This window comes from Bombina bombina, chromosome 6 (assembly GCF_027579735.1).
Source record: "Bombina bombina isolate aBomBom1 chromosome 6, aBomBom1.pri, whole genome shotgun sequence".
NCBI lineage: Eukaryota > Metazoa > Chordata > Amphibia > Anura > Bombinatoridae > Bombina > Bombina bombina.
The window spans coordinates 654264461-654289345 of NC_069504.1; the positions used below are offsets into that span (position 1 = coordinate 654264461).

General features: G+C 38.4%; 1 protein-coding gene across 2 annotated transcripts in view; it reads right to left on the minus strand.

The window, feature by feature from the left end:
- MAN2A2 (mannosidase alpha class 2A member 2) overlaps positions 1-24885 on the minus strand; it is a 162533-nt gene that overhangs the window by 77820 nt on the left and 59828 nt on the right. For both annotated transcript variants that reach the window (XM_053717715.1, XM_053717716.1), the window contains exons 5-7: positions 10480-10651; positions 9136-9263; positions 7903-8076 (exon numbers count right to left, since the gene is read on the minus strand). In XM_053717715.1, coding sequence (XP_053573690.1) covers positions 7903-8076; positions 9136-9263; positions 10480-10651 — 474 coding nt within the window. The remainder of the gene's footprint in view (positions 1-7902; positions 8077-9135; positions 9264-10479; positions 10652-24885) is intronic.

Sequence of the window (24885 nt, forward strand, 5' to 3'; positions counted from 1 at the left end):
GGAGGTGTGGTTCAAGATATAATTATATGTGGTAGAATAGAAACTGATGTACATAGTATAGCCTTTGATAAAAATAGACTAATAAGGGTATAACAAGCATAGCGTAGTATGGAATATGGGAAGGTAACCCTATGATAGAATGAAACTCTAGACTGACATATAAATACGCTTCTGCTTATAGCTATGGAAATTGTCCCACAGTATTAGGAGCTTGTAACAGGAGTCACTAAAGTAAAGTAGTTCCTCTAATATCCCCAATTAAGGTGAATTATGTTCAAAGAAAGCTAGTCTTGTAGATGTACAATAATCTTTCTCAGAGCTCTTAATAAAATAAAAAAAATGAACCTTAAACTTTTGTAGCAATCTTTCAACAGAGGAGTATAGAGACATAAGCTTTTAAGATGTAAAAATGGCAGGATATGCAAAGGTATACACTCTTATGAGAACATCTAGCAAATATAGTAAAGAAATTATCATAATAATACACATCTTGTACTTTCACAAGTAAGAGAAGACAGACGGTGAGAGACATAAATTAAACTAGTGTAGAGCAAGGCAAATCTCGGGTATTACAACTCTCATAGCTAGTATACTGGAGTGCTCTAAAATTAAATAACTGTTGATACACAGAGTGTCCCACAGTAAGAGGGGCTTGTAGCAGGAGTCACCAAAGCAAAGTAGTTCCTCTAATATCCACAATTGAGGTGAATTATGTGCAAAGTATTAATTTTCTTTGAGGGCATTATAAATCCAGATAAAAGTGACCGGAGAAGCGAAATAAAAAAAAGCTAACCAAAGTGTCAGCATAACGGAGTATCACACAAACATCCATGTGGCCAGGATGACAGGGGATAAAGTCTAGCCGTGAGAAGTCTCAATGAAAATGAGCCCCAGGATGACCCCTCAGCAGCTGAGCAGCATGTCATCTTAGCCCACACCCGTAGCAACAAATAACATTAAGTCCGGTAAACAATACCTTCCTCTCGAGCTGGTCTCGCCCACCTGAACGAAGAACCCATATAGCCAACCGCACAGACCCCACAAACCTCCTTTATGATGCAAACTTGGGAAGCCGTGGTCACCTTCTAGCAGGTAGGATGCAGTGCTCAGATCAGCTACACGATTGAGACCGTGTGATTTTACTCCTCCTGGGACCTCCGTGTGCACATTAAATTCTTCCAGATCCGGTGCGTTATAAAAAAGAGCTGACCTTCTCATGCCGTCTTGCGATCTCTCTCCACTTGATCCGGAGCAAGGTTTGCTCACTTCTGCCCAGGTATCAACTGCTTCTAGGGATGTAGAGTCATCCAGAATATGCAGGGGATTCAAGCGCGTTGCAGTAATGTCTCCTGATGTGCCGCCGCCATCTTGCGCACCACATAGGGTGTGAATCTGTTCGAGGAGCTGTGCAAATGACAGGCTAATCTCAGAGAAGTGCTCCTCCAGCATCCCACAAACGGTAGCCTCAAATTTGTTCAATGCTGCCTCCGGATCCATTTGGTATATATTAGGGGGAGAGTACTCCGTAGGTATTTGGAGAGATCTCATCCATACAATCCAGGGGGTTACTAAAGGCCTCAGAACGCAATGTCTCTGAAATAGCTCAAAGTCCACAGATCCCTAGTCTACTCACCAAAGGGCTGATATATGTAGTTATCTTTACTTCCAGACTATTTTAAAAGTTTATGCTGTTACAAAATGGATATTTGCTACTTTTTTAACAAGTTATGTCAGAGGAGCTCCAGACACACACGTCTGCTCTCTTTGCTACCAGGCTCCGCCCCCTCATTTGTCTCTTTTGATTGGCTAACTAGATGTGTTCTGCTAGCTGCCAGTAGTGCAATGATGTTCCTTCAGCAAAGAATAACAAAATAATTAAGCAAATTGGAAAGTTGTTTAAAATTGTATGTTCTATTTAAATCATGAAAGAACATTTTTTGGTTTCCTGTCCCTTTAAGTGAAATAATTTCCTTGATCTAAGGCTTAGATCAAGGGAATTATTTCACTTAAAGGGACAGGAATTCTTCAGTTACCCAGCAGTATTTGTCCTAACCACAACTGTTTTATGTCTATTCCATACCAAATCTAATTTAAACAATTTGCTTAGATTCTTAGATTTGGTATTGAATAGACATATAACAGTTGTGGTAAAGACAAATACTTCTGGGTAACTGAAGAATGCTTGGGATATGAATAAGGCTATCTTAAGGGTTAAATAAACCTACACTTTGCAATCTTATGTTTGTTTCCATTATGTTATCTTATGTTTTCCAGTTTCCAGTCCTTATTTTCCTTCATGCATTTGAAAAAACAAACAAAAAAGCTTTTCATAAAAATGTGATTTAAATTTAGGATACCTTTGATACATGCTGTAGGTAATTAATAAACAAGTGGCTTAAAACTTGTCTATAATGTTCATGTCAAAGAATGTTAGAATTTAACTGTGCTTTAATATATAAAATTATGTGGTCCTGTTACAATGGCTGCCTTTTTCTTTAAAGTCAGAGTGCAAGGTCAAGTACTATCATATACACTGCAGTGAGTCTGCTTTCCTGTAAATCAATTGTCCTTAGAAGGGCATTGCACTTCTGTTCTCAGATTGTAAAATACAATTCAGTAATGATTTCTAGCAGTGAGCCCTGCATAATAACATGAGGGTTTGAGATGTACTTTGCCCACTGACAGGAAGTAACTAGTAGTGTGAATGCAAAGTATAGTTTGTTTTAATAAGCATGCAATCAAATAGGAACGTGTCAGCTGCACTCACAGAAACCACACAGGAATATTAATAAACATCTGGTAAAAGATTTTTTAGCTTCCTTGCCGTATTCCTTATTTCACAGGCTGATACCAAAAGCTAATTCTTTAAAAATGCATGTGAGCAGTACAGCCAATCACAAGCTACACTGCCTGTTCCATTAATGGGACAGTCTACCATAGAATTGTTATTGTTTTAAAAGATAGGTAATCCCTTTATTACCTATTCCCCAGTTTTGCATAACCAACACAGTTATATTAATATACTTTTTACCTCTGTGATTACCTTGTATCTAGGAACCTTCTTCCAGCCCCCTGATCACATGACTGTTTATTATCTATTGTCTTAAATTTAGCATTGTTTTGTGCTAGATCTTAAATAAGCCCCTGTGCCTGAACACAGTGTTATCTTTATGGCCCATGCAGGGGCGTAACTATCACTGGCGCAGAAGTCGCAACTGCGACCGGGCCCGGCAGGTCCAACCCTCAGGGGGGCCCCAGCTTTAGCATAACATTTATTTATTTTTTAACAACTTTTTTTTTTCAAACTAACTTTTTTTTCTAGCAAACTTTGTTTGTTTTCAGCGGTGCAGGGGTTGCGTAACGTTGCGCAGTGCACACTAACAGTTTTACATTAAAGCGTTGCCGTGGGTTACCATGGCAACGCACTGCTGAGCGGGAAAGGAGGCAGGAGCTGTCCTGCGTGAATGCAACCAGTAATGCAGCTTTCTCAGCTCAGGGACTGTGAAGTGGAAGGAAAAGGTAAGTCAGTCAGTGCATTGCATCCTGGCTAGCCTAGAACCCTAACCACTATCAGCCGTTAGTTGTTCATTGTCCCCAGGCGGTCGCACAGGGCTGATCCGGGGACAGCTGTGGAAGACAGTGAACCAACTGGGTCCCAGGCGGCACTTGACAGGGGCGGCAGTTCAATTAGTGACTATCAGTATATCACAGTCATAGTCAGACCGCCGCTCCTGTGATTGTCTTCTGTTGGGGATTGTGATTGACAGTGGGGCACCCGGCAGCAGCAAAAACCGTTGCAAATTGAATCAGTACTCAAGGTATTTGAATTCAGTGTCCTTGTGATATAAATTCCTAGTTTTCACTCACACGCTAACAAAGTTACTTTTTACATTGGGCGTTGCTCCTAAACACTTGTCTCTGAGACTGTGGCTGGGAATTGGGATTGTCAACTGGGCAGGAGCGGCATTGGGGGGGCCCACACAGAGATGTTCATGCTGTAATACGTGTGCACAGTGTGACTGTCAATTGTATGCACACACTGTCCAGAGCAGCACAGTTTCTCTATCAACTTATTGCTAGCCTGCCTGAAGTTGTGCCCCGCCCCCTGATTCTCACAGCACACTAAGCGTGACTCAGACTTACTATCCTCTCTCTTGTCTGCAGCAGGCTCACAATTCTATTCTTCTCTTAGCTCTGTGCTACTAACTGGGTCTGTGTGTGGTCTGTGAAGCACTATGCAGATTTTTAATCACGGAGCTCAGCTCAGCTAGAGGGAAAAGCAGTGGTGAGAGAACAGCAGAGAGATTCAGCAGAGGAAAAAAAACGGAATGAGAAATCCTTTCAGTCAGTTTTCTTTTCCTCTGCTGAATCTTTGCTTTTCCCTCTCTGTAGCCGAGCTCCTGATTGAAAATCTGTCTAGTGCTTCCCAGATCACACACAGCCAGTAAGAAGCACAGAGCAGCAAGCTAAGCTGATGCTTATACTTCTTCAAGACAGTGGCACAAGGATAAAACACATTCTAATCAACAAACATCTCATATAGCTGGAGCCTGGAACATAAGAGTACACTTTACACTTTTTCAAGATTGTATGCTCTATTTTTTATTTTTATAAAAGAATCATGTTTATTACCTTTCTACTAAAAGATTGATCTAAATCTTCAACTAATATTGTGTCAGATGTCTTACTGCACTAGATTTCTCAAATGGGTATGAGTTTGCAACTACTCACATGTAAGTTGGTTTCTGTAATGCATTCATTTTCATTTAATTTTGGAATATGGGGAGCATTCTGTAATATTTGGCTCTGGTAATGATTCTGAAACTTACTTATTCATCTGAAACCTCCCTACATTGGTGCAAGGTGAGATATTGCCTTGACTGTGAATTCTTTATCTTGCTATTTTTCTTGACTCAATATAGGATCCTAATTATATCAGACCTCTGCAGTAAGCTCTGTGAATTTTGAGTTGATGACTGTGTGCAGAAGATATTTTTTTTTATAGAAACATATCGGTTATGTAAGTATTAAAGGGACAGTAAAGTCAAAATAAAACTTTTATGATTCAGATAGAGCTCTCTTTGTTCTCCTAGTATAATTTGTTAAAGGATATGCCTAGATAGGCTCAGAAGCAACAATAAAGGTAGCTAGCTGGAAGGGCAATCCTTAGGATTCACGGAGCCAAAACAAATTTGTGGACAATATACACAGCCACGAATCAGAACATAGGTTCCAGCAGTGCACTGCTGCAGCTTCTGAGCCTTTTCAATAAAGGATACCAAGAGAACAAATCAAAATAGATAATAGATGTAAACTAGAAATTTGTTTAAAATTGCATGCTCTATCTAAAACATTAAAGTTTAATTTTGACATTATTATTATATTGACATTTTTTTTTTTTATCAAATTCACATTTTTTTTTGTGGGGGGGGGGGCCCTTCTTAGATTCTTGCACCTGGGCCCTGTGGTTTCTAGTTACGCCCCTGGGCCCACGTGTACTTTCTGTCTCTGTGTTGAAAAGAGAATTAAAAAGCATGTGATAAGAGGCAGCCCTCAAAGGCTTAGAAATTAGCATATGAGCCTACCTATGTTTAGTTTAAACTAAGAATACCAAGAGAAAAAAGCAAATTTGATGATAAAAGTAAATTGGAAAGTTGATTAAAATTAAATGTCCTATCTGTATAATGAAAGTTTAATTTATACTAGACTGTACCATCATGTTACATGACAGACACCACTTTCAAAGGCATTTTGCTCCGTTTTAGTACATAAATATATATGTAGTGTTCTGCACAGACAATGTTGTCAGCTCAGTGGCACTGTGAAGTAACCAGGTAGGGGCAGTATAATACTTTGCAATATTATAATATTTTCTATTATTTACAAATATTACTTAAGCTATCCAAATGGGTGGGTTTGATTTAAATCAATTTAAATCAAGGTTTTCATTTTTAGAATAATAACTTTTCAGATTATTTTATCCAGTTGTAAAAAACAGACAGATGTAAAAAAGAGATAATTGGGATTAAATAAAAAATAAATAAATTAAAGTAGTCAACATTTTGTGGTCTAGAGCGAGAAAATCCATGAGCTAGATACATATTTACAAACACACAGTAGACTACTTGAATTAAAAGGGACATTAAACTAAAATTGTAATTCACCATACAAAGTTTTGCAACCAGAAAATCCAGGATACAGATTTTTATGGGTCAGCCAAAGTTTTATATATATTCCCAAATGTCTGGCACTAGCATAATGCTACATGAGGGATTAATTAAATAGGAGAAGGGGTGATCTGTATATATAGACTTTCCAGTTCAAATCTGGTTATTATCTATATTGCTATTAGTATCTATATTACAAATAACAAATGAGGTTTGGTGAAAGATCCCCACTTATTATGCAGTTACAAAAACACGGTTTATGGATTTCCCCCCCCCCCCCCCCGAAACAATGACCTAAAACTGGGAAATCTTGTGTTGAACAGACATGATTAAGGAGACTTATTTACTTTTCTAAATACAGCATCTCGCATATCACTATAGTGATTGTAAATGCCAGGGAAAAAAAACTATGTAAGGAGGGTGGGACTGCAAACTATATAATTCTCTTAAGTTTAGATCACCCTTTATAATGGGAGGTTTTCAATCATTATCTTACAAACATACACTTTAATGAATGTGAAAGTGAATTAGCAGATTATTTATATATATTTCTACCCACATACATTATTATACAATGACTGTTTTTCCCCTCTAGAATTTTGGACTCAACAAAGACTTCCATGACATTCCACTGGTAATGCAACACTGCACTGAACACACTGCCTGTGACTGCCTGTGTTACCTATCTCTCAAATATTGAGTTATTTATTTTATAAATTCAATCTCTAATTCTTTAAAAATGCCATGCACAAAAGCTTCTATAGCCTTTCAAAAATATTTTGTAGTTACTACGTATGCCACCTTGGTTCCAAACTACCCTTTTACTTTTATTTTGTGATTTGAATTAGCTGGTTTTGCCTGATGAAACAACAACCTATACTGAAATCTTCAATACTGCAGTATTGGCTATATAAAAATTTTATAAACAAGAGGCAGCATCAGAATTCAACTTCCCACTAGAGGTGGTTGAAAGAGAGCAAGAGAGAGAGAGAGACCAACCAAGTTGAAAAAGTGTTTTTGCATCAGCTGTGGATAGAATAAATTAAAATAATAATTAAAGTAAAAGCTGCTTGACTGAGTACATTGTCCCTTTAATGGGCAATTATAATAGAAAAAAATTACATGCTCTAATCCATTAGACTATTAGAGCATGTAATTTTAACATGCAGCACTGTGTGTTTAACCCTCTGCAATCGGGTTAAATACAGAGTAGAAATACCGCTCAGGAATCACGGTGCACTGCTGGTCCTGAGTTGTATTTCTACTGTGTGTTTAACCCCATTGCAAAGGTTAAACACACAATGCTGCAGGGTCGATATTTTTTTTACATGCTTTAACGGACTGGAGCATGTCATTTTTCAATTATAATGACCCTTTAAGATATGTTTGTTAGGATTTCGTCCTTTGTAAAAAACAAACAAAAAAACAAACAAACAAACAATGGCTAATATAAATATTTCTTAGTAGAGATCTGCGTTATCCCATTATTTAGAACTACATAACATTTAAATATAAAGTAGTGAATATTCATAGATTTTAATTCCACTACGTTAAATGGAAAAAAACTGGTTGGAAACTGTCACTGTCAAACTGAATATTGCACATATGAGCTCTCTGTTTCTAGCAGGCTGCTGATATTCAGGGCATTCTGGCAGGAGTCACGCTGACAAAGCAGAATATACTGAGCCAAGGTACTCAGGACAGGTGCCAAAAAAACCTTAAAAAGAAATTATACCCCACGTCTGTCTCCACATGAACTCCAGGCTTTGTGTAGCAGAAAAGTGCTTCTTGATGGAATAGTGCACTCTCTGAATCAGCATGCTTGTTATGTTGGAGAGTTTCAGTAGATAAGGCATGGTGGAACTGTGTCCAAAAGGGTCAACAGCCCAACCCGACCTCGGAATGACACCTATGGATGGAAATAAGCAATGCTATGCTCAGTAAACACTTAAAGGATACATTAAACACACAATTGCATAACTCATAAACCGGAGAAAGAGAAATTAAACACCTCTTCATTTTGTGTCAAAATGTACTTTGTTCCACACTCCCTATAGGAGCTGAAAAGCAAAATCTGTAACCTAGGCTTTCAAACTGCTGCAAACTGACTAAACCCAGCTATCTGATTACAGGGTACCGAACTTGGGTTTAGCCTCTTTAGGGAACGTGAGACAAGTACAAATATTACCCAAAAGCAAGAGATGTTTAATGTCCTTTTAAGTATAACAAATACAAAACCTAAAAGCACAGTGCAAAGTGTACAGTTATTATTTATTTGACTTCCGCCCCCCCCCCCAGAAAATATACCTCTGCAAATTACTTTTTTTACTTGACTTTGTAGACAGAGATTATCTAGATCAGTGCAGTTACCCATCTACAGCTGCCCCTAAATTACTGCTCCAATGAAGAACAGGTAAACATATACAGTACAAGATATTTTTAAGGGGTTTACTAGATGCCTCAGAATTTGCAAATGTTTAAAAACATTTATTTTATATTTAGAATCTTATGCAATGCTGTTGTTATCTGCTGATAAATACTATACATATAACAATTACTTTTAATCACCCTTTAAAGGTTTTTTTAACCATTTTAAATAAATGTATTAACGACAAACAAGATTTAACATAGAATTGCAAAAAAAAAAGGTTAAAATATTTAACAAAGTATATATTTCTTCACCACAATACAGCAGACTTGTCAAAATGTAGGATGGGCCCTTTTTTCTTAACTATAAACCCTTTTACTTTGCATTCAAGGCACAAATCTTTACAAATGTACTTAGTACAACATAAGAGCAGGAAAGTGGTTGCTCACATTACACATATCCCCAATAAAGCAAGAGAGTATCTATGTCAGCCTTTAATTAGACAGGAGGTTTATTAACCCAGGATGGTACCGACCACAACTTTTTTTGTTCTATTATTAAACAAAATATCATTATCTGCAGTAAAGGCATTTTACCTACCGATATTTTTCTTCAGCCACTGATGACCTTCAATCATCTGGTCAATCACTGCAAAGTAATGAGTGTTGGCTTCGTCTGGCATCACCCATCCGCCTGTTGTCATTTCCAGCTGACCATTTGCAACTAACCTTGAGAGAGAAAATACAGGGGAGCCAATCCATAAGGTAAAATTTCATGATTTAAAAGAAAATTGACTCTTGTAGACTAAGGATGGGCGAATGTTTTGCAACATTCGAAAAATGAAACAAATTTTAACACATTTTTTGGTTCTGTTTCGAATGTTTGTACAACATTCTAAGATTCGTTTAATGTATTAGTATTTCTAATGCTTTCTTTAAATGTAATACTCAATTCAAATTTTTCCCATAATTCGATGTATGCAATATTCAAATTCGAAAAATTCAAACTAATATAGTTGTAATATTATTTCTAATGCTTTAAAGTGAAAGTCAATCCTAGCGTTTTTGAAGCACTAGGATTGACTATTGAAACAAATAAAGGGGACTTTCATTCATGAAGTATAACATACTTCACGCAGAAAGCTCCTTTATTTGTTTCAGGCGATCGCCGTTCTGAACTGCAAAGGAAGTCCACGGCAGATAGCTGTTTTGCTAGAGAGGTGACATTTTCACCTCTTAGCCAATAGCTGTGCAGTAAATCCGGCTTGGCGCCCATGGGAGCCGGATTTCCCACACGCTACTTGCTAAGAGGTGAAAACGTCACTTCTTAGCAAAATACATTTCTGCAGTGGGCTGCCTGAAAAGCTAAGAACTGTGATCGCTTGAAACAAAAAAGGAGCTTTATGCATGAAGTATGTTATACTTCATGAATGAAAATCCCCTTTATTTCACAAACGCTAGGATTGACTTTCACTTTAAATGTAATTTTCTAATTATGCAATATTAAAAAAACAAACAAACATTCAAATTGATATATTTGAATCTATAATGTATCAATATACTTAATTCCCTACCACATGAACTATTGAACTTCTGAATAGTATTTGTTAAATCGAATGTTACATTTGAAAATTTGAATGTGGATATTCAAACTAATTATGAACATTTGACAAAGAAAATAACATTCGAAAATCAGAAACAACATTTGATTACCAAATTTTAATGGATTTTCATTTTTATCAACATTCGAATGTCCAAAACGAATGTCCACAGGACAATTTGTTCTACCAAACGAATTACATTCAGCACATGCGCCCATCCCTATTGTAGAGATATGTGCTGATATTCTTAACGATAAACTAAAACAGAGGAAATATACTGCAGGGTTAAAGGTTATATGAATTGGGATTTTCCTATGAACTAATTGAATCTATCAAAGAAATACCTGCGCACAGCAGCCCGCTTCTGAGAATTGATATTGTCCCACCATTTGGAGAAAAAGGAGATTTCTGACCATATGAACTTTCTACGTGGATCTTCTTGAAGTTTCACTACCATGTTGTTCAGGATGTGTTGTGTCTGATCATAGTAATATTTATCAAAGGTTTTTATCCATCCTAAGTAGCAAAATGTAAATGCAAGAATAACTTAATGTTCTCACCCATCTAATACAGCTTACTATTAATCTAGAATCCAATAACAAAAAAAAACAACATTATGCAACATTTATGCCCATATTAAGGAATCTTCTGTGGTTAAAACATATCAATATAACCTGAGCATCTGTGACTGTCCAAAAATATGTAAACAGAAGAAATTTAGAACTTGCAAAAGACGCTCATTGATATGTCTGGTCACCTTAAAAAACCAAAGACCATGAAAAACAGAATTTATGCTTACCTGATAAATTACTTTCTCCAACGGTGTGTCCGGTCCACGGCGTCATCCTTACTTGTGGGAATATCTCTTCCCCAACAGGAAATGGCAAAGAGTCCCAGCAAAGCTGGCCATATAGTCCCTCCTAGGCTCCGCCCACCCCAGTCATTCGACCGACGGACAGGAGGAAAAAATAGGAGAAACCATAGGGTGTCGTGGTGACTGTAGTTAGAGAAAATAATTCATCGGACCTGATTAAAAAACCAGGGCGGGCCGTGGACCGGACACACCGTTGGAGAAAGTAATTTATTAGGTAAGCATAAATTCTGTTTTCTCCAACATTGGTGTGTCCGGTCCACGGCGTCATCCTTACTTGTGGGAACCAATACCAAAGCCTTAGGACACGGATGAAGGGAGGGAGCAAATCAGGTTACCTAAACGGAAGGCACCACGGCTTGCAAAACCTTTCTCCCAAAAATAGCCTCCGAAGAAGCAAAAGTATCAAATTTGTAAAATTTGGCAAAAGTGTGCAGTGAAGACCAAGTCGCTGCCTTACATATCTGATCAACAGAAGCCTCGTTCTTGAAGGCCCATGTGGAAGCTACAGCCCTAGTGGAGTGAGCTGTGATTCTTTCAGGAGGCTGCCATCCGGCAGTCTTATAAGCCAATCGGATGATGCTTTTAAGCCAAAAGGAAAGAGAGGTAGAAGTTGCTTTTTGACCTCTCCTTTTACCAGAATAGACGACAAACAGAGAAGAAGTTTGTCTGAACTCTTTTGTAGCTTCTAAGTAGAATTTTAGAGCACGGACTACATCTAAATTGTGTAGCAAACGTTCCTTCTTTGAAACTGGATTCGGACACAAAGAAGGTACAACTATCTCCTGATTAATATTTTTGTTGGAAACAACCTTTGGTAGAAAACCAGGCTTAGTACGCAAAACAACCTTATCTGAATGGAACACCAGATAGGGTGGAGTACACTGTAGAGCAGATAACTCAGAAACGCTTCTAGCAGAAGAAATACCAACCAAAAACAAAACTTTCCAAGATAACAACTTAATATCTATGGAATGTAAAGGTTCAAACGGAACCCCTTGAAGAACTGAAAGAACTAGATTTAAACTCCAGGGAGGAGTCAAAGGTCTGTAAACAGGCTTGATCCTAACCAAAGCCTGAACAAATGCTTGAACATCTGGCACAACTGCCAGTCGTTTGTGTAGTAGGACAGATAAAGCAGAAATCTGTCCCTTTAGAGAACTCGCAGATAATCCTTTATCCAAACCGTCTTGTAGAAAGGAAAGAATCCTAGGAATCTTTATCTTATTCCATGGGAATCCCTTGGATTCACACCAGCAGATATATCTTTTCCATATTTTATGGTAAATCTTTCTAGTTACCGGTTTTCTGGCTTGAACCAGAGTATCTATCACGGAATCTGAAAACCCACGCTTTGATAGAATCAAGCGTTCAATCTCCAAGCCGTCAGCTGGAGGGAGACCAGATTTGGATGTTCGAATGGACCCTGAACAAGAAGGTCCTGTCTCAAAGGTAGCTTCCATGGTGGAACCGATGACATATTCACCAGGTCTGCATACCAAGTCCTGCGTGGCCACGCAGGAGCTATCAAGATCACCGAGGCCCTCTCCTGTTTGATCCTGGCTACCAGCCTGGGAATGAGAGGAAACGGTGGAAACACATAAGCTAGGTTGAAGGTCCAAGGCGCTACTAGTGCATCCACTAGAGTCGCCTTGGGATCCCTGGATCTGGACCCGTAGCAAGGAACCTTGAAGTTCTGACGAGACGCCATCAGATCCATATCTGGAATGCCCCATAGTTTCGTCAACTGGGCAAAGATCTCCGGGTGGAGTTCCCACTCCCCCGGATGGAATGTCTGACGACTCAAATAATCCGCTTCCCAGTTTTCCACACCTGGAATGTGGATCGCAGATAGGTGGCAGGAGTGATTCTCCGCCCATTGTATGATTTTGGTCACTTCTTTCATCGCCAGGGAACTCCTTGTTCAACCCTGATGATTGAGATACGCAACAGTCGTCATGTTGTCTGATTGGAATCTTATGAATCTGGCCTTTGCTAGCTGAGGCCAAGCCCTGAGAGCATCGAATATCGCTCTTAGTTCAAGAATGTTTATCGGGAGAAGAGACTCTTCCTGAGACCACAGTCCCTGAGCTTTCAGGGATTCCCAGACCGCGCCCCAGCCCACTAGGCTGGCGTCGGTCGTGACGATGACCCACTCTGGACTGCGGAAGCTCATTCCCTGGGAAACGTGATCCTGGGTTAGCCACCAACGGAGTGAGTCTCTGGTCTTCTGATCTACTTGAAATCACTGGAGACAAGTCTGTATAGTCCCCATTCCACTGTTTCAGCATGCACAGTTGTAATGGTCTTAGATGAATTTGCGCAAAAGGAACTATATCCATTGCTGCAACCATCAATCCTACTACTTCCATGCACTGAGCTACGGAAGGACGAGGAATAGAATGAAGAACTTGACAAGCATTTAGAAGTTTTGACTTTCTGACTTCTGTCAAGAAAATCCTCATTTCTAAGGAATCTATTATTGTTCCCAAGAAGGGAACTCTTGTCGACGGAGACAGGGAACTTTTTTCTTTGTTCACCTTCCATCGGTGAGATCTGAGAAAGGCCAGAACGATGTCTGAGTGAGCCTTTGAAAGAGACGACGCTTGTACTAGAATGTCGTCCAAGTACGGTACTACTGCAATGCCCCTTGGTCTTAGAACCGCTAGAAGGGATCCGAGTACCTTTGTGAAAATCCTTGGAGCAGTGGCTAACCCGAATGGGAGGGCCACAAACTGGTAATGTTTGTCCAGAAAGGCGAACCTTAGGAACTGATGATGTTCTTTGTGGATAGGGATATGTAGATACGCATCCTTTAGATCCACGGTAGTCATAAATTGACCTTCCTGAATTGTGGGTAGAATCGTTCGAATGGTTTCCATCTTGAACGATGGTACTCTGAGAAATTTGTTTAGGATCTTTAAATCCAGGATTGGTCTGAAAGTTCCCTCTTTTTTGGGAACTACAAACAGATTTGAGTAAAATCCCATTCCTTGTTCCGCCGTTGGAACTGGGTGTATCACTCCCATCTTTAACAGGTCTTCTACACAATGTAAGAATGCCTGTCTCTTTATTTGGTTTGAGGATAAGTGAGACATGTGGAACCTTCCCCTTGGGGGTAGTTCCTTGAATTCCAGAAGATAACCCTGAGAAACTATTTCTAGCGTCCAGGGATCCTGAACATCTCTTGCCCAAGCCTGAGCAAAGAGAGAGAGTCTGCCCCCCACTAGATCGGGTCCCGGATCAGGGGCTACTCCTTCATGCTGTTTTGTTAGCAGCGGCAGGCTTCTTGGCCTGCTTACCCTTGTTCCAGCCTTGCATCGGTTTCCAGGCTGGTTTGGTCTGTGAGGTATTACCCTCTTGCTTAGAGGATGCAGAATTAGAGCCCGGTCCGTTCCTGAAATTACGAAAGGAACGAAAATTAGACTTATTCTTGGCTTTGAAAGGCCTATCTTGTGGGAGGGCGTGGCCCTTTCCCCCAGTTATGTCTGAGATAATCTGTTTCAATTCTGGCCCAAAGAGAGTTTTACCCTTGAAGGGGATATTAAGCAATTTTGTCTTGGATGATACATCCGCTGTCCAAGACTTTAGCCAAAGCGCTCTGCGCGCCACAATTGCAAACCCTGAATTTTTCGCCGCTAATCTAGCTATTTGCAAAGCGGCATCTAAAATAAAAGAGTTAGCCAACTTAAGTGCGTGAACTCTGTCCATAACCTCCTCATATGGAGTCTCTCTACTGAGCGACTTTTCTAGTTCCTCGAACCAGAACCACGCTGCTGTAGTGACAGGAACAATGCACGAAATGGGTTGAAGAAGGTAACCTTGCTGTACAAAAATCTTTTTAAGCAAACCCTCCAATTTTTTATCCATAGGATCTTTGAAAACACAATTATCCTCAATAGGAATAGTAGTGCGCTTGTTTAGAGTAGAAACTGCCCCCTCGATCTTAGGGACTGTCTGCCATAAGTCCTTTCTGGGGTCGACCATAGGAAATAATTTCTTAAATATAGGAGGGGGAACAAAAGGTATGCCGGGCTTCTCCCATTCCTTATTCACTATGTCCGCCACCCGCTTGGGTATAGGAAAAGCGTCGGGGTGCACCGGAACCTCTAGGAACTTGTCCATCTTGCATAATTTTTCTGGAATGACCAGGTTGTCACAATCATCCAGAGTAGATAACACCTCCTTAAGCAGTGCGCGGAGATGTTCTAATTTAAATTTAAATGTCACAACATCAGGTTCAGCCTGTTGGGAAATTTTTCCTGAATCTGAAATTTCCCCATCTGACAAAACCTCCCTCATGGCCCCTTCAGATTGGTGTGAGGGTATGACAGAACAATTATCATCAGCGCCCTCCTGCTCTTCAGTGTTTAAAACAGAGCAATCGCGCTTTCTCTGATATGCAGGCATTTTGGATAAAATATTTGCTATGGAGTTATCCATTACAGCCGTCAATTGTTGCATGGTAATAAGCATTGGCGCGCTAGAAGTACTAGGGGCCTCCTGCGTGGGCAAAACTGGTGTAGACACAGAAGGAGATGATGTAGAACCATGTCTACTCCCTTCATCTGATGAATCATCTTGGGCAACTTCATTATCTGTGACAGTACTGTCCTTACTTTGTTTGGACGCTTTGGCACAATTATCACATAATTTAGAAGGGGGAGACACATTGACTTTCATACATATAGAACATAGCTTATCTGAAGGCACAGACATGTTAAACAGGCTTAAACTTGTCAGTAAAACACAAAAAACTGTTTTAAAACAAAACCGTTACTGTCTCTTTAAATTTTAAACAGAGCACACTTTATTACTGAATATGTGAAAAAATATGAAGGAATTGTTCAAAATTTACCAAAATTTCACCACAGTGTCTTAAAGCATTAAAAGTATTGCACACCAATTTTCAGAGCTTTAACCCTTAAAATAACGAAACCGGAGCCGGTTACAGTTTTAACCCTTCTACAGTCCCAGCTACAGCCTTTGCTGCGACTCTACCAAGCCCAGAGGGGAATACGATACCAAATGACGCCTTCTAGGAACTTTTCCAACTATTTTCAGGTCCTCACACATGCATCTGCATGTCTTGCTTTCAAAAACAACTGTGCAGTAATGGCGCGAAAATGAGGCTCAGCCTACAACTGGGAAGGCCCTTCCTGACTGGAAAAGGTGTCTAACATAGTGCCTGACGTTAAAAAACGTTCCCCAAGTTTATAAGTGTGAAATACCAGCATAAACATGTATAAAATGCCCAAATAAAGCAATCGATTTTGCCCATAAAAGTGTCTACCAGTTTTATAGCCCATATTAAGCCCTTTATTCTGCTTGAGACTAAGAAAATGGCTTACCGGTCCCCATGAGGGGAAATGACAGCCTTCCAGCATTGCACAGTCTTGTTAGAAATATGGCTAGTCATACCTTAAGCAGAAAAGTCTGCTAACTGTTTCCCCCAACTGAAGTTACTTCATCTCAACAGTCCCATGTGGAAACAGCAAAGGATTTTAGTTACTGTCTGCTAAAATCATCTTCCTCTCACAAACAGAATTCTTCATCTCTTTCTGTTTCAGAGTAAATAGTACATACCAGCACTATTTTAAAATAACAAACTCTTGATAGTAGAATAAAAAACTACAACTAAACACCACATACTCTTAACCATCTCCGTGGAGATGTTGCCTGTGCAACGGCAAAGAGAATGACTGGGGTGGGCGGAGCCTAGGAGGGACTATATGGCCAGCTTTGCTGGGACTCTTTGCCATTTCCTGTTGGGGAAGAAATATTCCCACAAGTAAGGATGACGCAGTGGACCGGACACACCAATGTTGGAGAAATAAGCAAAAACGATAACTGTATTTACAATGCATTTATACAGTACAGGAAACAGTTTTAGCCAATGTTAGAATCTTGTCACTTTTGCATTTCTAAGCTAACAATAAACTATTGTTGTTCTCAATATATTTGCTTTTGTTATTCTCAACTTTAGTCCACTGACATTTGTTCTTGCTTGTTAGTATCAACATGATCTCGCTATATTTATTGTTATCGTATATAAAGGCCGAATGTCTACAGTTTTCTTGCCTTTTGCATAAACAATTCTTTTTCTCAAGTGTTGTTATTTTCCACTGAGGATATTGTAATAAGGGTGCGTGTATGAAGCCCCTCTGTGTCAATTGACAATATATGTGATGTAAGCTATAGAACCGCATTGTGGGTGGGCAATAAACAGAACAATTGTTATACTTTTTTATTTGTGTGGGCTGACAGTTTGTTCCCAAGATCTCGTATCAGGTGCAATGCTCTGCTAAAGCTGAGGTTTAGAATACTTATTGGTGATATGTGTATCAAGTCCTACAAAGTTCCCCTTACAGTTCTGGTGTCAGAAGCCGGTGTTCACACAGTTTAAGTTTTTTTTTTACTTTCTCTCTGAGTTTTGGACCGACATGCTGGGGTTTTAATATATACAGGTGAAACTCAAAAAATTAGAATATTGTGCAAAAGTTCATTTATTTCACTAATGGAACTTAAAAGGTGAAACTAATATATGAGATAGACTCATTACATGCAAAGCAAGATAGTTCAAGCCGTGATTTGTCATAATTGTGATGATTATGGCTTACAGCTCATGAAAACCCCAAATCCACAATCTCAGAAAATTAGAATATTACATGCAATCAATAAAACAAGCATTGTACATACCTGTAGAACAATATCGGACCTCTGAAAACTATAAGTATGCATACTGTATGTACTCAGTACTTGGTTTGGGCCCCTTTTGCAGCAATTACTGCCTCAATGCGGCGTGGCATGGAAGCTATCAGCCTGTGGCACTGCTGAGGTTTTATGGAAAACCAGGATGCTTCAATAGCGGCCTTCAGCTCTTCTGCATTGTTTGGTCTCATGTCTCTCATCTTTCTCTTGGCAATGCCCGATAGATTCTCTATGGGGTTCAGGTCAGACGAGTTTGCTGGCCAATCAAGCACAGTAATCCCACGGTCATTGAACCAGGTTATGGTGCTTTTGGCAGTGTGGGCAGGTGCCAAGTCCTGCTGGAAAAGTCAGCATCCCCATAGAGCTCGTCTACGGAAGGAAGCATGAAATGCTCCAAAATCTCCTGGTAGACGGCTGTATTGACCCTGGACTTAATGAAGCACAGTGGAACAACACCAGCAGATGACATGGCTACCCAAATTAACACAGACTGTGGAAACTTCACACTGGACTTCAAGCATTTTGCAGTGTGTGCCTCTCCATTCTTCCTCCATACTCTGGGTCCTTGGTTTCCAAATGAGATGCAAAATTTGCTCTCATCAGAAAAGAGGACTTTAGACCACTGAGCAACAGACCAGGTCTGTTTTTCTTTAGCCCAGGTAAAACGCTTCTGACGTCGTTTGTTGTTCAGGAGTGGCTTGACAAGGGGAATACGACATTTGAAGTCCATGCCCAGGATCCGTCTGTGTGTGGTGGCTCTTGTGAAAGTCCCCAACACTTTTGAATGGCCTTTTCCTGACAATCCTCTCCAGGCTGCGGTCATCCCTGCTGCTTGTGCACCTTTTTCTTCCACACTTTTCCCTTCCACATAACTTTCTATTAATGTGCGTTGATACAGCACTTTGGGAACATCCTACTTATTTTGCAATTACCTTTTGAGGCTTTCCCTCCTTATGGAGGGTGGCAATGATGGTTTTCTGCACAACTGTCAGGTCAGCAGTCTTTCCCATGATTGTGATTCCTACTGAACCAGACTGAGAGACCATTTAAAGGGACAGTCAAGTATAAATTAAATTTTCATTATTCAGATAGGACTTTTAATTTTAATCGACTTTCCAATTTACTTTTATCATCAAATTTGCTTTTTTCTCTTGGTATTCTTAGTTTAAACTAAACATAGGTAGGCTCATATGCTAATTTCTAAGCCTCTGAGGGCTGCCTCTTATCACATGCTTTTTAAATCTCTTTTCAACACAAAGAGACAGAAAGTACACGTGGGCTATATAGATAACACTGTGTTCAGGCACAGAAAGTTATTTAAGATCTAGCACAATACAATGCTAAATTTAAGACAATAGATAATAAACAGTCACAGTCATGTGATCAGGGGGCTGGAAGAAGGTTCCTAGATACAAGGTAATCACAAAGGTAAAAGGTACATTAATATAACTGTGTTGGTTATGCAAAACTGGGAAATGAGTAATAAAGGGATTATCTATCTTTTAAAACAATAACAATTCTATGGTTGACTGTCCCTTTAAAGGCTCAGGAACCCTTTGCAGGTGTTATGGCTTAATTAGCTGAATAGAGTGGGACACTTTCAGCCTAGAATATTGCACCTTTTCACAATATTCTAATTTTCCGAGATTGTGGATTTGGGGTTTTCATGAGCTGTAAGCCATAATCATCACAATTATGACAAATCACAGCTTGAAATATCTTGCTTTGCATGTAATGAGTCTATCTCATATATTAGTTTCACCTTTTAAGTTGCATTAGTGAAATAAATGAACTTTTGCACGATATTCTAATTTTTCGAGTTTCACCTATATATATATATATATATATATATATATATATATATATATATATATATATATATATTGAGGCCCATCATTCCAGGGGGCGGAGTCCCTTCTGTGTAAAGGTAAAGAATTTAGTTATTTTGTGTAAACGGTTTGAGTCTGTTACGTTAAAGTCCTTTGTAAAATCAAAGATTTGAGTTCTTTGTGTAAACGGTTTGAGTCCGTTGGGTTTATTTATAGTGTGTAATTAAATAATATATCACTGGAGCAGAGTTATCACTTGTCAATGTGTGTTGCTTAAAGCGTTATCTGCTGTAATTTTCTTTTGCTGCTTATTGTTTGCTGTGCGAGCTATTGTTTTTTTTGCTGTTTGAATGTTGAGGAATGTAAAGCGAGAGATATTTTTTGGCAATATGCTCATGAGAAGCGACGCAGCATATCAGAATCCCAGACCTTAATTTTGTGATTTTGGGCAATTTTTTTTTATGACTGATAAACTAGACTGTGACTGATAAACTAGATTCGTTAACTTAACTCTCATGAAGATAATTCATTCCTGACTTTGTGTACATAGAGGTTTTTGTAATGTGATATGATAGGATCTTGTATATGGAAACATTTTATTTTTATTTCATGTTCGTTGCAGTAATGGAGCTTCTGTGTAATTTTTTGTGTAAGAAGTGTTTGATATGTTCACTGTGTCTGTAATTTTATTTTTGTGAGGTTTACTCCCTACTAGACTTCTGAGGATTTTGTTTAATTTTTGAGTTGCTGGGATATGGCCCAATCTGAGCAATTTCGGATAAATCCTAAGTACGTAGAGAGTTAATCTTGTTGTGTTTTTTCTGTCACTAATATGTATGAAATTTATGTTTTCCTTAATATTACACATTAATAAATGTGTTTCCTGTGTCACTAAAGGTTTAATGTATGTTAATGCGGCTTAAAAGGGACAGTATACACTTATTTTCATATAACTGAATGTAATAGACACTACTATAAAGAACAAGATGCACAGATACTGATATAAAAATCCAGTATAAAACTGTTTAAAAACTTACTTAGAAGCTCTCAGTTTAGCTCTGTTGAAAAGGTAGTTAGCTGGAAAGCCCACTGCAAGTGGGAAATAAGACACTCCCCCCTCCCCCTTCTTTTGCATATGAAAAGACCCTTTACACAAACAGGAGCAAGCTGGAGAAGGTAGCTGACGGTATTCTTATAAAACTTTGGGGCTTGGTTAGGAGTCTGAAAATCAGAGCAATGTTATTTAAAAATAAGCAAAATTATACATTTTAAAAAAAAACAAAAAACGTTATGGGCTATATAAATAGATCATCTACAAAACATTTATGCAAAGAAAAAATGAGTGTATAATGTCCCATTAAGAATGAATGTTGGGAGTGAAATATTTGAAGTATGCAAAATTGATATGAGTTTGGTGTTTTGTTACAATCGCTGCAAAAGCTGGCTGAGATGCTTGTTTTTTTTTATCTTTGTTCTCGCCTGATAATTAATTGGCTAAAGTTGTTAACGGTGTGTATATCGGTGTTTCTTAGCTAAGAAATATGAGGATATGCTTTGCTGTTGCTTAAAGTGGTATTGCTGTAACTTGATTTTAAAGTCATGTAATAATAAAAATGTGTACAGGGCTAGTTATATATGTAATATATACATGGTAAATGGTGAGCCCCTAATCTATTTTTGTAGATTATAATTATTATCTACAGAAATTTCCTTTTAATTATTATAGATTGTTATATTTAGTCAGAGCTGCAAGGAAAATGTTGGATATTAAGTTGTAGCCCATATATAAATAATAGGTATTTATTATAATCATGGTGATAGTAAAGTATAGCATTTCACAGGTTTACTACATATAATAATGATAATCATGAAGTTGTAATAGCAACATGGTTACTGCCGCCAGTGGGCTGAGTCCTAAAGCTTTCCCTAAATCATTAGTGCCAACATGATTATTTAACAGTGGGTTTGCCCACATAGCCATATAGAACCACGGTAGTGCCATTATGATCTGACCTTTCATCAGAATATGGTACGTAGGTGTTTGTGTGTTTTTGTCTATTTATGGTTAGGGATTTTATGTGTAAATGTGCAATTAGAGTTTATTAATTGTCTGAAGCGATTGCATTATTAGCATGATCTCATAGTATTGTGCAAGGTAGAACTGGCAAAACCAGGGTATGGAAGGTTGTTATAGGATTTTTAATTATTTGTAGTGTTTTGCTGTGTTTCAGTGAGTGTAAGTTTATGTGCTGAATTTCAGGTTGATGGTGTGTTTGTTAAAAGTTTGTGAGGGCTGTTAATGTTTTGTGTTGCATGGTGGCCAGTTGTTTCTGATTTCTTAGAGAATGTTTTTTAATTTTTTTAGGGAATGTGTGTGGAAGGGTGCTGTATGTGTTGAATAGATATTGGATGTATATGATTTTGCCTGATTTTAACCCTTTCGTGACAGGGTTAAAGTGCCTACATCGGAACACCTGTTCCGATGTAGACAAATTGAAACTACGCGATCGTGCATACGATCGCGAGATTTCAATTATTGGATCGCATCTGGGGGGCGTCCCTACAACCCTAGGAACGCCCTCCAGACCGCGATCAAGTCCTTGAAGCACAGAAGGCTTCAGGACAGCCGTTTGTTATGACGTTCTATTCCGTCATAACGGCTTTAAAGCCCAGTGTAAATATGACGGAATAGAACGGCATAACAGCGTTAAAAGGTTAAAGATACTACTTCATTTAGGAGTATATGGATTGTCTTTTAGTTTGCTGTCATATTGTGTTGGCGTTACAAACAGGGTGTTTCATGCGAACAATGGGGGGATTATTTATGAGTATCTTTATTTATGTGATTTGGGAGATTGTTTTTAAGTAAGAAAATTAACCTAAAATGATTAGGCAAGTTGTTAACAAAATATTTGTATTTGCAGGATGAGATCACGGAACTGTATACGTAAAAACACTAACTAAATGATTTTTTTGAGTTTTCCATATTTAGGTAAAGCTGTACAGATAAAAGTTCCATAGTGCACTCTGCAAAAGATTGAAGAGTTAATGCAAGTAAAATTTTTAAATAAAGAAACACCTGGCACCTAGATGGAAAAAAAGAAGGGAAAAAGACCTATGTCAAGTTTGTTTAAAGGGAAAGTCAAGTCCAAAAAAACTTTCATGCTTCAGCTAGGGAAAGTAATTTTAAACAACTTTCCAATTTACTTTTATCACCAATTTTGATTTGTTCTCTTGGTATTCTTAGTTGAAAGCTAAACCTAGGAGGTTCATATGCTAATTTCTTAGACCTTGAAGGCTGCCTCTAATCTAAATGCATTTTGATAGTTTTTCACCACTAGAGGGCATTAGTTCATGTGTTTCATACAGATAGCATTAAGCTCATGCTCGTGAATTTACCATGGAGACAGCTCTGATTGGCTAAAATGCAAGTCTTTTTAAAAGAACTGAAATAAGGGGGCAGTCTGCTGAGGCTTAGATACAAGGTAATTACAGAGGTAAAACGTGTATAATTATAATGTGTTGGTTATGCAAAACTGGGGAATTGGTAATTAAGGGATTATCTATCTTTTAAAACAACAAAAATTCTGGTGTTGACCGTCCCTTTAACCACCATATTGCAGTAAAAGTTGCTGATCTATCTTCTGGATCCATTCTTTGCATTTCAAGCTGGTACCAGCCCCAGAACTGGACTTTGGGTAATCTATGACTGTTTCCTATGATGTGCGTCTCCAGAACATAAAGACTATCCTTCTCTTGACTGTGCCTTGACTGTTGGAGTTGTGTACCTGTTACTGTACTACAGAGTCATCCACATCTAAATTAGGGGAGTATTGTTTTAACTTATTTACTCACATTGCTTGTTTTGTATTTTCTTCCTATTGTGTTATTTTTATTGATCATATTAGTTATAGGAAGACATATCTTTGTCTGCTAATAAGTATGCCTTATTTGTATTAACACGCTCTCTAGTTCCTATTGTTACATGTTCATTTGACTATGGGGGATATTTCATGGATCCCTGTGTGTTTTGGAAATAATATGCACATAAACAAAGTAACCTTCCAGATGTGTGTTTAAATGTTGCAGTATTTGTACCTTATTGTATGGCCCACTGATCATAGAGAGTATGTTTGCTCATAGATAGTTGAAAGAAAATGCTGCAATATTTCAGAACATGCCCGATCCTTCAACATAGTCAAACACAGAAGGTTTCCCCATGTTTCTATACTGTCCCTTAATATTTGGACAAAGAGGGTATATAAATCTATATAAATATATGTGTGTGTCTTACAATGAAGAAGGGTATGAGAATAGGAAGGTTTGTAGGAATTGCCCATTGTAATAATTCCTTAGTCTCAGTTAGAAATGTATAACAATTATAAAGAGAAATAGGAGTTTTTTTTGGGGGGGGGGGGTATAATTATGATGATACTGATGGTATATTATCCACTTACAATGGCTCTTATGGAATTTGTGTTATTAAAGCATATGTATTTTTTTCCCTTTTAACAGGTATGGTATCTGCTATTTGGATTTTGTAATTCTAGGTGTTTGACAGTGAAGGGAATTATCTTACCATAAAGCTGTGTTTACCTTTATGTAGTTTTAACAATGTTATGACTGTATTCTGTCCTCATACAGGAGCGTGAGAGAATTTAGGTTGCATAAAATAATTAGTAAATTTATAGTGTTTATATCAGATGAGACAGCTGATTCTTCTTAAATCATAACTGGAGAATGATAAACATTACATGTAGTGACTTTGCTGAAATAAAATAATATTTGGTTAATTTTTATTAGTTTGAAGGAAAGGGTGTGAAGAAATGAATGTTTTTGTTGACTGTTTTGTTTTTCATTGTTGCTGCAAGTCGTAGCAAAAGTTACTTAGCATTGCCACATAGCCTCTTGCCGAGGTATAGCAGTTTTTCCTGGCCTAGTGGTCATGTTTAAGGTATTATTTAAATTGTATAGAGAAGCTGAGAGTTATTCTCTGCAGAAATGCAATAAATGTATTTAGTCTGTATTTTATACCCACAGGGTTTCCCTTGGTTTAAATCACATAGGATAAGTTAAGGAATTAAAGGAAATTGTGATGCTTATAAAAGAGAAAGATTATGTGCTGCATAATTGTGATTGTATCAGGGTGCGCGCTCATCTTGTGCTGTTTTGTTCCCTTCTTAGACTCCTTCTGACTCGAGTGTTTGCTTGCTATGGGGATCCAGCTGCTGCCCTTGTCTACCCCATGAACAAACCATTGTATATCCAGCTTGTACCCTTTAGATGGACACTTTCTCATGTGCAAATCACCCCTACTGCAAATGGACAATGATATTGAA